Source organism: Azolla caroliniana, unplaced genomic scaffold (assembly GCF_043228905.1).
Source record: "Azolla caroliniana isolate FFs.n. ecotype wild unplaced genomic scaffold, voAzoCaro1.0.p SCAF_2, whole genome shotgun sequence".
Classification (NCBI taxonomy): Eukaryota; Viridiplantae; Streptophyta; class Polypodiopsida; order Salviniales; family Salviniaceae; genus Azolla; species Azolla caroliniana.
In genome coordinates, this window is record NW_028230437.1 from 5,083,018 (window position 1) to 5,095,683 (window position 12,666).

The window sequence follows — 12,666 nt, forward strand, 5'->3', positions numbered from 1 at the left end:
TCGAGCATTGTTTTGTAATCAACGTAATCCATGCCCATCAAGATTCTCTAACAAACTCATTGACATGGAGAAAGTGGTGGTGACAAGGACAGATTTGAAGACATAAGAAAGCCTTGTAAGAATTTCATTCTCTCACTCTAGAAAACATGAATATAACTTTTTGTCGTTAAGTTTGTGATTTCAAACTATCTAAAAAGTGATTTAAATGCCTTAACTAGAGGCGCAAATCTTTTGTCACTCCAAATATCATTGCTTGTGCGTATTTTGTCCATCTTCACATGTATTTGAAATCTTGATGGATTTTTATTATTTTAATATCTCCAATATGTTGTAGTAGTCGAAACCCCACCTTAACAACTCCCCCAAGTATTTAGTTTTTCTTCCTGTGTAAATCAAATATTTTATTAGTTAAGTTTCAGCATGCATGCAATAATGGTCTCTCCATTTTAACCACAATCTAGCACATAAAAAAGTTTGTTTGCACCTTTTTATGGCATCTCGTGATTTGAACATAATTTGGTTACATTAAATACCCAAGGTTTTGAGAGTCTCTTTCTCTATCTCCATCAAAGTGGTTTTGAGATGCTTTCAAAAATGGTTGTCAATTCAAGGCTCTAACATTTTGATGCCAGTTTGTCGTCATAGTTGTTTATAATGGAGTGGCAAACGGAGGTGAAGAACATTGATTGGTAATAAGTAAACAAATCAAAGAAAGGCAAAAAGAAACCAATGGTGCATGATACTTATTTCGCGATCTACATTGAAATAAAGCAAAGGCGAGATTTTGTTAATGAGGGAAGTCTAGAGAGCATCCTCTTTAGAGTCACAACCATCATACTTCTCGCTTTAACTTTGGGTCTATCATCCTTTTCAATATAATTAATCAGTTTAACTACCATCACATGCTTGATTTTGCAACTTCATTCAAAACTTTTTGTTAGAATAAATATTTTGAAACTTTTCAGTTGAATGCAAGGTGGGGGGTTTTTCTTCATGTGAAATGAACTTGGATTAAATAATAGTAGGGGTATTGTCAATCGATTTTAGAAGAGTTAAGCGCAATATGGCAAAGTAAAGAAGATGGGTATTCCAGTAATTGGTGAATAAGTTAATTAAGGGGAAGAGCAAGGGGGGGGGGGGGGGTTGATTGTCTCATTTTTGTCATCCTTAAATATTGATTCGTTAATGTACACAATTTTTATTCGACGTGTGGGATCTTGAAGTTGCAATGAGAAAATTTGAAAAATTAGGAGCACATAAGCTATTTTCTTCGTAAAATTAATTATAGTTTATGTTTCATTACAACATGTTGCATAGAAGAAATCTGAGTATATACAAAATACTGAACAAATATTGAATGATCACATTTTTACATCGAATATAACGAGTCATTACTTCGCACAAATGATGTTTTACTTAGTTTAATAAACTTACCTGAAATTTGGGTGTTATGCCTACATTATTGATATTTAATTCTAAAAATTTAAGCACAGTCAATTAAGTATTCTTCACACTACATTTCCGTAGTCCTAGAGAAGGTGATACAACACATTGTGCTTCGTGGGAACCTTAGCTCTCCTAATTGTGTAGAGTGCCCACATGCAATAGAATCAATACGACATGCTCTATGGCACTGGGACTGCCCAACGTCCCATCGAATATGGCGGGGGGTTGGCCGCTTGTTGCAATTATGCCAAGTGCAAGGCTCAATCAAATGGGGAAATATATGTTGGCTATCATGGCAGACCGTAGTTGGCAGATACGAGCATCAAGAGGAGGGGATGACTTTAGTGATAAAAGCACAAGAGGTCTTTTTCTCCTCCAGCGGCAATGTCCACTCCACTCCTCTTAATGACAAATCTCAAGAGGTGTTGGAATTGGTCAGCCCAATAACTCTTTGGATTCTATGGAAACAACGGTGTATACGAGTCTTCTCCAACCAAATCACGCATCCAACAAGGTTACTGCAAGAGATATGGAGTGAAATTGTAGCCACTCTAAAGAGCCAATATGATGGCCTCAAGGGCAGCTCCGATTGAGTTGAAAGACAACGAATAGCCTTCATCCAACAATGGTCGTCCTCTCCCTTTCTTGAGTCAGTGGGCATCCACATAAGATGGAACTATCACGTCCCTATAGGGATTTGTACATAATCGTCTCATTTGTAAAATTTTATAACTAATGGGAGGAGTTTTTTTTGGAAAAAAAAACACATTGTGCTTTGCATTATGCACAATGTGTGTCTATTGTTATCAACTTGGGTTCCATTTAGCTTTCTTCGCTATCAAATCTAATAGTTGATGTCTTGAAGGGTGTTTTATTACATCTTATTCTCTCTCTCTCTCTCTCTCTCTCTCTCTAGGTTTTCTGTGTTTATTAAAATGAAATCTATCTATTATGTGGTACCCTAATGATATGTTGTTTTTTTATTCGCTTACGTAGCAAGTATTCAAGTCTCACTAATTCCACTCATTTACAATATGATGTTGTGGAGTGGAAGGGCTAAATATATGTCCCATATGTGCTTACCACAAGGTTACAACCCCAATGAGAGAAAGACAATCATATTTATATTTGGGAACAATGTGCAAAGAAATTTCTTATCTTCATCTTCCATAGAGAGATAGAGATGATGGTGGTGATGATACTCGAAGGAGAAAACATGACCTATGATACCAAAGGGAAATATTTCACATGGTATGTGTAGACCCTATCAGTGACAATATGGAAGAACTTTAGTCATGAACATTGCAATAGAGTACAGGTTGGGCATGTGAAGGAAATGTGTGCAAGGACCAATCCAATTGACAATTTGGGGAAAGCAAACATGAATGTGATTGAACATTGTAGTATAGTGTTACAACTTACTCATGCGACGACCTTGTTTAGAGGGAATATGCATCATTTATGAGTTTCCTTGCATATGCCCCCAACATCAAATCTTATATCAAACAAAATTTGAACAAAGTCATATGGAAGCAATGGTGTGGATGCATAAAATGATATTTTGTTCAGGGGGAAATATGCATCATTTATGAGTTTCCTCGCATATGCCCCCAACATCAAATCTTATATCAAACAAAATTTGAACAAAGTCATATGGAAGCAATGGTGTGGATGCATAAAAGGATATTTTGTTCAGGGGGAAATATGCATCATTTATGAGTTTCCTCGCATATACCCCCAACATCAAATCTTATATCAAACAGAATTTGAACAAAGTCATATGGAAGCAATGGTGTGGATGCATAAAAGGATATTTTGTTCAAGGGGAAATATGCATCATTTATGAGTTTCGTCGCATATGCCCCCAACATCAAAGCTTATATCAAACAGAATTTGAACAAAGTCATATGGAAGCAATGGTGTGGATGCATAAAAGAATATTTTGTGACATGTAGGGTCAATTTGGTTTTCTATTAAAAGAAGATGGTTTTGTAGTTTGGTGCAACATATAGAATGTAACATGTGAAACTTAAGCTCAACATTTAACCCAACCCGTAAAAACGTTTCACATTAATCCTACATAGCCATGGTTTAACTTTAGCAATTCAAATATAGTTGAATGATTTGATTTCGTTTCAAAGATCATTGAACATTTGATCTTACTTTACTCGGGTTCTAAAACTAGGATTTATCGGTTTACGTGGATGGATTTAATGGTTTATTAATTATTGTTTACATTTTTTTGATCCCCTAATGGTTTAATTAATGGGAAAAGTACCATGATACCCCTGGAAGTTTGTCTATTTACCAGAATGCCCCTGGAAGTTCCAAATTTATCAAACTACCCCTATGTCCAAAAAAAATCACTTTATAAAGTAATTATACACTCAAATCTACAAGCCTTATTTACCAAAGTACCCTTAAACCTAAACTTATTTACCATAATGCCACTATATACCTATTTTGACCAATTTATACCACTTTTATTTTTCAAAATACAACATAAATCAAACTAAATTATCAAAATTATATTCTATGTCAAAATTTTCAATTGAAAGGTCGCCTAAAAATCCAATTCTATGAATTTACACCGAGTTATAACTTATACTAGCTTAATCCCATGAAACCAAAATTTGTGATTCAAGTGACCAAAACTTAATCTTAAAACCAAAACATTTAGATCGCACACCAAAATTTACCATTGGGATGCCATTTTGAAGCCAAAACCCATGAATTTGCGGCCAAAATGTTAAACCAAATCTCACGAAAAAATTTGCTACCAAAATATCATTTTAAATGAAATCTCACATAACACTTTGCTATTAAAATGCCATCTTAAACCAAATTTCATGATTTTACACTAAATTTTGTTAGCAAAATGCAATCACAACTAAATCTCCTCAATCTCATCAATTTCAAAAATACTTGCAAACCAAAATTAATTATCGAAATGTAATAATTACATGTTAATTTTGATTCGTCTACAAAATGTGTAATTCCAAAAATATCCACAAAATCAAATATATCTATCGAAACAAAATATCTAATAATGCACAAGGTAATCCCATATTTTGATGATGAAGACGATTGATCAACCCAATGAACAAGAAAGAAAAGAAAGACTATGTATTGTTAGGTACAAAGGACCCAAAGAATCGCTTAAGTAAAGAAATTTGTGTTTGAAGGGTATTCTAGTAAATAGGGCTTGTAGATTTGAGTGTATGATTACTTTATTAAGTATATTTTTTTGGACATAAGGGTAGTTTGGTAAATTTGGAACTTTCAGGGGCATTCTGGTAAATACACTAACTTCCAGGGGTATCCTGGTACTTTTCCCTTAATTAATTTAACTTAAATATTTTAGCAATTTAGTGGTTTTTTAACTTAACGGTTTTTTTTAATTGTTTGATTAATTTGACTTGAATGGTTTAGTTTAGATATGTGATTGAATGGTTTGGTTTGATGTCAACCTTTCATTAAATAGTTCAGTTTAACCTTTTCATTAAATGGCTTAGGTCTAAACGGTTTGGTTTAAATGGCTTAGGTCTAAACGGTTTAGTTTAAATGGCTTGGTGGTTCTTAAATAATTTTGTTTGGTTTTTGTTATGTTTAAATAATTTGTTTACAAGGCCAAGAAACTGAATTGAACTTAAACGAAACTGGACCCGTGCCTAGTCCCAAAGTCATATTTAAGAATAGACAGTTTCTTAGAGTGGTTTTACATCAAATAAAAACTCGAGTTCATGAATCATGAGGAAATATTTTATATGCCTGGAAGCCTTATCCTCATAAGGTTTTGAGCTTTTAAATTTGTTGTAAAGTGGGCATATAAAAAAATATCACTTCACTATTCTTCATATTCCACATCACCATATGTGCACGACAGAAGCTATTGACTTATTGATGCTTATACTCCCAACTTTTTCGAAAATATAAACAGCAACAAAAAAACGTGCTCTACATGGAACTGTACATACATAAAGTCAACAAAGTGTAGTTCATACATGTTTTTTAAAACATGGATGCTTTTTTTTTACTCCATAACATGTTATCAAGTCTCATCCTGGTAAGGTGTTGGCGGCTTTCACAATTGTAATGTGGACAGCTTCAAGACATAGTGCTTCGTGGATCTTTCCTACAAACATCTTTCATGATTCAGTTGGCTCTCTATTCATCAACACGTACAAAACATATCCCCAACTCTTTGTGCATAATATAACCCTCCCAAAAACATGGTCGATTTCAAAGTGTACACGAAAACAAATAAAAACATGTGCCAATATATACATACATTAAACCTTTTTGCATAGTTTACCATGGTACTCATTAGTTTCCACCAGTTACCAAAGCACTCCTCAACGTTATAAATTACCAAAACACCTATCGATTTGGGACTTTACAATATTATGTTACAAGGTGCACAATGGATGTCATAAAAAAGTAACACCTTTTCACTTACTTTTTATAACATTTTAGGAAATGGGATCCTTGGAGAAGGGTGTAGGGTTCTTTCTTTTGCAATGCAAGGGGCCCATTAAACAAATGTTTGCTTCATTGTTCTTTCTTCATGATTTAATTCAAAGTCCCTAATAGTTTAAGCAAATTAATTTAAAATCTCTAATAGTTGAAGCAAATTAATTTAAAATCTCTGATAGTTGAAGCCATTGTCATGCAATGGGTGACTAAAAGTTTGATGATTAAACTCGGTGTGTATCGACAAGAGTTAAAAGCTTACACTAACCACAATGGCAGATTGTAAACAACATTTAGCTCTATTAAGAAGTTAGCCCCATTGAAACATTCAAATTTATGCCTTTTGTACAAGAGCAGCATTGATACTGTGATAAGTTAGAACAGATGTTGGTTGTACAACAGGAAGAGAAAGCGTAGCCCCCCTTCACTTAGAAATTGGGGTACCTCTTCTTTCCAGTTTTCTTTTCTTTTACAACTCAATCTAAACTTAGTTAGTTGATAATGATTCAGTAAATACATTTTGTAGAATGAATTCATATACTTTCCTTTTAACCCTCTCAAGAATTTCTACCACTTCAGTATCTAAAGGCCTCTCCTCATCAGATTCCACCGTATTTACCCATTCATTTACTCTCTTTATCTGAGATAGCATACATGCAATGTGGTTTTCTTCTTGTGCTTCATCCTTTGCACACAAAAAAGAAGACCCACATGAATCTAAAGCTCCTTCCACATACTTAAGAAACCATCTTTGCAATTCTACCATCAAATGGATTGCTAGATTTGACGTCTCTTGCATCCCATTTGATCTGAACAAACTATCTACATTTGTTGGTGCGGGTTTTATAGTGACATTCTTTGCATTAGATACTCCCATGTTTTGCTTCAATGCTCTGAAAGGTGAAGGATGCCTTCCTTCTTGGGTATTGGATTTTTTCTCCTTCTTGTGTTGATTAACCATCTTAGCTTGGATTATTTTGTTGGGAGTACATGATGATCCTTGAACTGATGAGCTCATTGATTGTAAATAAGATCCATTTTGAGATGTACTGGAGATAGTCTCACTTGATTCTTTTTGAGACTCATTCACATGTGACGAGACATGCCTATCTTCTTGACAAGAACTATCGAACTGCTTACAGAAAAGAGAAAGAGGAGCAAGATCAACAGATAATGCTGCCCCAACCCAACAAGCTGCATTTACTAGAGTCTCAATTTTGACATTAGAGGATACACTGTTAGCTGTCTCTTCTTGCTCCTTCTGCCATGACTTTGATACTCTTATAACCTCACACAAAGATTGATACAAAACAAAAAAACATTCTATCGTAAGCTCTGGAATCTCTGGTTTGGCTAAAGCCAGCAACTCAGCAAACATGCTGCAAAAATCAAATTGACAAACGAGTATCAGCATGAGATCTTCGTCATACTACCCATTCAAGGTTAGCTTTGTAATCAACAGCCATAAATGCAAAAGCAACTATCACTTATGAATGCAAACCAAAATTATAGTCCATAAATGCAAAACCAATTACAGCTTAAACTTTGAAGGCACCTATAAGTGCAAATACAATTATAACGTGAAACCATGCATAATGCAAAGTCTTATCATGACATCTTCATAATTTCATGCACTCACATTAGACTTGGAATAAACTTGAAAGCACCCATTTCAGTTGCCACAAGTGCAATGCAAAAACCATACATTATACAAATTCTTATTATCACACAATTATTTCAGAAACTCAGATTAGACTTAGTGATGACTTGAAACCACATATGAATGCAAAGACAGTTATAACATGAAATCAAGCATAATGCAAAATCTTACCATCACAGCTTTTATCATTTCAGATTCCGATTAGCATTCATAATAACATGAAAACACATTTTAATGCAAAGGTAGATTATGGATGCCTTCAAATTATATAACCATGGATAATGGATGCAAAGTCTTGCTAACCTTAAACATCTGATCACAGACTCAGCTGCGGATGCTTCTTGTAAAGCGCGGGCAGCCACTAACGATGTTATATTCTTTTTCTGCATCACTTCCTGCCATAAAAACAGTTCCGCTTTAATTAGAGCTGAAATTTTCAATTGAGGGAATCATTTATTTACCGAAAAGCCACCAAGTTTTCATTATTTCCCCAACTGTACTTGATCAACCCCATCTGGAGCATCCATAGCTATTTGAGGAATTATATATTCAGTTCATCCCCTACTTTTCTCTTCCGGGGGTTGACAAGGGGCACTTTGGCTAAATAATATGAAATTAGGGGCAAATGAGGAAATAAACAAAAAAAACTCCACGGTATTTGGGAGCTTTTAATTACCTTGCCCAGAGTACTCAACCTTGGTGGCAAGGTTTCCCATGGTGTGCTTCCGTCTGTCCATCTCCTATCATGAATGATAGGCTTATGCTCATGGAGTACACCATCACTAGGGGTAACCTTCTTCATCAAATATGCCTTTTGATGTTTGCTATCCATCTTATTCTGAGGTTTGTCATCTGCTCTCTGCAAAGCATCTCAACGGAATTAGTTAATTTTGAAGAATTCTGGCGTTGACCTCATCCATCACCAGAGATGCATACCCCATACTTCAATAAACCTAGAAAGGGTGAGTGGAAAATCACAGGAAGGCTTTAAACATTTCCCAGTGCAAAGCAAAGTACCTAGCTTCTCTCATATTTCCCTTCATCATTCAACTCTTAAATAGTTTATAGACAGGGATTGACTATCTGGCTAAGTATGTTACACCTAATGCTTCTGATACTGGCTAAGTATGTTACTTATGTATTAAGAGTCATTTTAGGTTTAATAAGTGGTGGTAATAGATTATCTATACATCTAATTTCTCTAAGTATTTTCCTCTATCTTTGGTTATATCAAAAAATTGACACGTAGTCTACATTGATATGGTGTAGAGCAGACCATGGATTGGATATAAGGGCCATGGAAAACACCCTCAATTCTGGTGTAAAACTACGTCTTAAAAAACATCCTCATTGGCACAAGGTCAGGTTAGATAAAGATGATTTCATGGGTTAACGGATTAGAACATGTACTGATTAGAATTAATCCCTAGTGAACCTAGTTCCAATAAGAGAACATAGTGGCCCTCATTAAGCTAACTACCATATTAGACTACAATATCATTACAACTATAGGCCTAATATGACTCCTAATACAGCATATCCCTAAATATCAAATGTTAATTTGAGAAAGTGTTCGATGTTTCCTCGCCCTAAGCCCTAAGCCTCCAATATGGAGAATAGGGCGAGGAAACATCTCAGACTTTATTATGAAAAGAAGAAAAACTAACTAACCTGAATTTTACTTTCGACACTCTTTGGTTCCTTGTTCTGTTGAAGAGAGACATTTTCTTTGCCGTCAGAATAATGGGCTTCTTCACCACTCTTCTTCAATCCAGCATCAGCAACCTCTGGTTTCACACATGATGAGGACGAATAAATTGAAGACCATCGTCGATTCGAATCCATAGATGCATCTCTTTTTCCAGCACTAATCGATCTCTTTGATGCTGGCGAAATGTGTCGGACCAGCTTTCCCAAAGGAGAAAGTTGTCTTATTTTGGCACCAGCAGAAGGAGAACCTTGCCTAGTTTTTGCACCTGGTGAACTTTGCCTATATCTAGAAGGAATAATATAAGCTCCTCTAAATTTAATATCTTCGCTAATAGGATTCATGATTTTCCTCTCTTTCTCTGATGAAACCTTACATTGGTCTGATTTAATGTTTCTACTTAGAGGTGAGATGGCTTGCTTTGGTATCGAAACTAATGATGACCCATTAGAATTCTGTGATTTGCTTGCTGGTGAGGGATCTCTCGAAAGTTTATTGGAATTTGAAGCTTTTCTTCGAGCTCTCAAAGCTGCATCAGCGTCAACTAGGTTTTCTTCATCACAAACAATTTCTGTTGAATTGTCAAGATTGCTTGAGTTTATCTTGGATATGAGTATCTCAGATGTTTCATGGCCGGGGTTCATAGAAGCTCGAGAATGTCTTACAAGCTTTTCTGATAATGAATCTGAAGCTTGAGATAGTCTTTCGACATTGTCTGACAATGAATCTGATGTCTGAGAAGGTCTTTCATATTTATCCATGGATGAATCCGTGGAGCGAGAATGTCTTTCATACTTTTCCCTGGATAAATCTGCAGCTCGAGAAAGTTTTCCATACTTGTCCATAGATGGAGTAGAAACTTTGGAATGTCTATTGAACTTGTCAGTTGGAGAATCAGAGGCTCGAACAGGTCTTTCAAGCTTGTCTGAGAAGGAATTGGGAGCTCGAGAAGGCCTTTCAATCTTGTCAGAGGACGGATCAGAAGTTCGAGAATATCTTCCGATCTTGTCTGCATGTGGATCTCGAGAAGACATTTCTATCTTTTCTGAGTATGAATTAGAGGCTCGAGAAAATTTTCCAATCTTGTCTGAGTATAGATCGGTAGCTCTTGAAAATCTTTCATCTCTCTCTAAAAATGGATCTGAAGCTTGAGAACGACTTTTCTCAGAATAATGGGAGGATGGAGAAGATCTTCCGCTCAACTGTTTCTTACACGATTTCTCAGAACACGGTGGTTCCATCTTACCTATTTTGGAACTCTGAACTGAGCTACAGTTTCGAGTTATGGAATCGGAAGCTTCTTCAGCGTCGGATCCATGTTTTATGTGGAGAATCTCATCGAAAACGATGTCTTTAGGGTTTCCAACACAACCATGTCTTCCAGGTAGAGGTCTAACACCGACCAAACGAGGAAAACTTCTCTGGTTATCACTTTTATCAACAGATTCAAGTCTTTCCACATAGACAAACTGACCTAATTGTATCTTATCTCTCAGAATCAGATCATTATCTTTGTCGCAGAGAGAAACATAAGCAGCGTGGGATGAGTCCGAGACTTTGACATAGAAGCCTTTATGGGGCCAGAGCTCACCTTCTTGAGCTAAGGCGGGCATAATTCCTATGACTTGAAGCATTACGGATCTGTGGTCACCTGCAACCTTGGCATGAGAATCGGTGTTCTGGAGAAGCTTTACGAGGACTCCGGGATTCAAGGACGCCATGGAAATCTAGCAGAGAGGAAATCTTAACACACAGGGTTAGGGTTAGGGTTAGGTTAAGGTAATTTCAGGGCGGCCATGGAGGGCTTGCAGAGGTGAAGGCGTCGAGGTAGCGATGGGAGCTTGCAGAGAGGAAAAGCCACACGCAGAGTTAGGGTTGGGGCCTAGGGTTAGGGTTAGGGTTAGGGGAGCTTAGGAACTCTCTTCAGACAGACAGACAGACAGACAAACTGAGAGCGGGAAACGCGTGCTCATTTTCCCGCCAAATTTTCAGATCTCCCGCGAAACGGACGCAATTTCCCGCCAAATAATCCCCCCCCCAAAAATATATATATATATAATATATTTGCCCGGGAAAAGAAACTCGCGACGTTTTAATATCGAAAGTGAATTCCATGAAAATCAAAACACTTTTTTATACTCGAATGACTGAAACATTCTCGAATGCGATAACACGTATGGTACGTATGGTACATACTATGCATGTATGTATGTTTTTTTTTGTACGTATGTATGTATGTATAGCTATGTATCTATGCATGTATAGCTATGTATGTATGTATGTATGCATAGAATGAACCATACGTATCATACGCGCATTCTCATTCGCGTTTGATTCAATAAAACGTGAATGGTAAATCAACTAAAAGTTGGATTGGTTTGACACGTTTGATTGGATTAACTATCGTCTATATTATAATTTATGAGGTAAATTTGCAATGAAAACAAATGAAAAAAAGAAAAAAAAAAAAGGAGCACGTATTTTTCCCCTTTCAAACGTGTACGTTTTGCAAACGTTTGAATGCCTCCACGAACACGAATATTACGTTCTATGTATGTATGTATGTATGCATGTATAGATAGATAGAAGTGTGTGGTTTGAGTTTGTATTAGCAGGAAGCTCGACCATATTAATTGTTGAACCCAGTGTTTCATTAAACATAGTGAGTTCTAGAAAGTTCTTTCCCCATGTGATGGAAAGAGCTAACGGTTGTCCGATGTTTTCGTTTAAGAAGAGCAAATTTTAGATCGGTACGTGTCGCGCAAATACGTTGGTTCGAGAGAGCTAAGTCGACAAAGTCTTCACGACCTGCTAAGCATGTTATGCGAACAAGTGATCCAAATTTAGTCGTTGCATGTTTACTCACAACTTGATACTTCATGTAACCTCATTAGAGATTAAATCAAGTAACATAATTAAGATCATGTTTTCTAGGACATGTAGGTGACAATAAAGTGTTCAATACTTTGCCTAATAAATGATACAATAATTTAAGTAAATTTTCATAAATATATAGGTGCTTATCTTCAGTGAATCTTCTTCAAACTTTACTATGTATGTGTATCAAAGGGTGTTGATATCAAAGATATTAGATTGAAATAGATGTTTTAAATGGAAAACATGTTTTTTCGTTTCTCTTTGAAAATACTAGACAATGAAAGTATAGTTTGCATAACCATAGCACATTGAAGGACTAGTTCATATCGCTAGAAAATTTCCAACAAGTTATTCAACACGAGAAGAGTTGTGGGGAATCAATTAGATGTGATTGTAGTATGGATCTCTATCTTCATATTTCGTATCGCTAAAGTGCAAGATATTTGCTTTGTAGTTATTATGCTTAGCAATTGGCAACGGTTTGGTTTGACCTGAATTGAAC

The 12,666-nt window shown here is 36.0% G+C and overlaps 1 protein-coding gene across 1 annotated transcript; it reads right to left on the minus strand.

Annotated features, from left to right (window-relative positions):
- Positions 1 to 6,195: 6,195 nt before the first annotated feature.
- LOC147867187 (protein CORTICAL MICROTUBULE DISORDERING 3-like) lies at positions 6,196 to 11,221 on the minus strand. Its single transcript, XM_087314977.1, has 4 exons — positions 9,251 to 11,221; positions 8,256 to 8,438; positions 7,883 to 7,974; positions 6,196 to 7,298 (listed from the first exon to the last, which is right to left on the minus strand). The coding sequence occupies exons 1-4, from the start codon at positions 11,006 to 11,008 to the stop codon at positions 6,407 to 6,409; spliced, it is 2,925 nt and encodes a 974-aa protein (XP_087171103.1). The 5' UTR covers positions 11,009 to 11,221; the 3' UTR covers positions 6,196 to 6,406.
- Between the last annotated feature and the right edge of the window lie 1,445 nt (positions 11,222 to 12,666).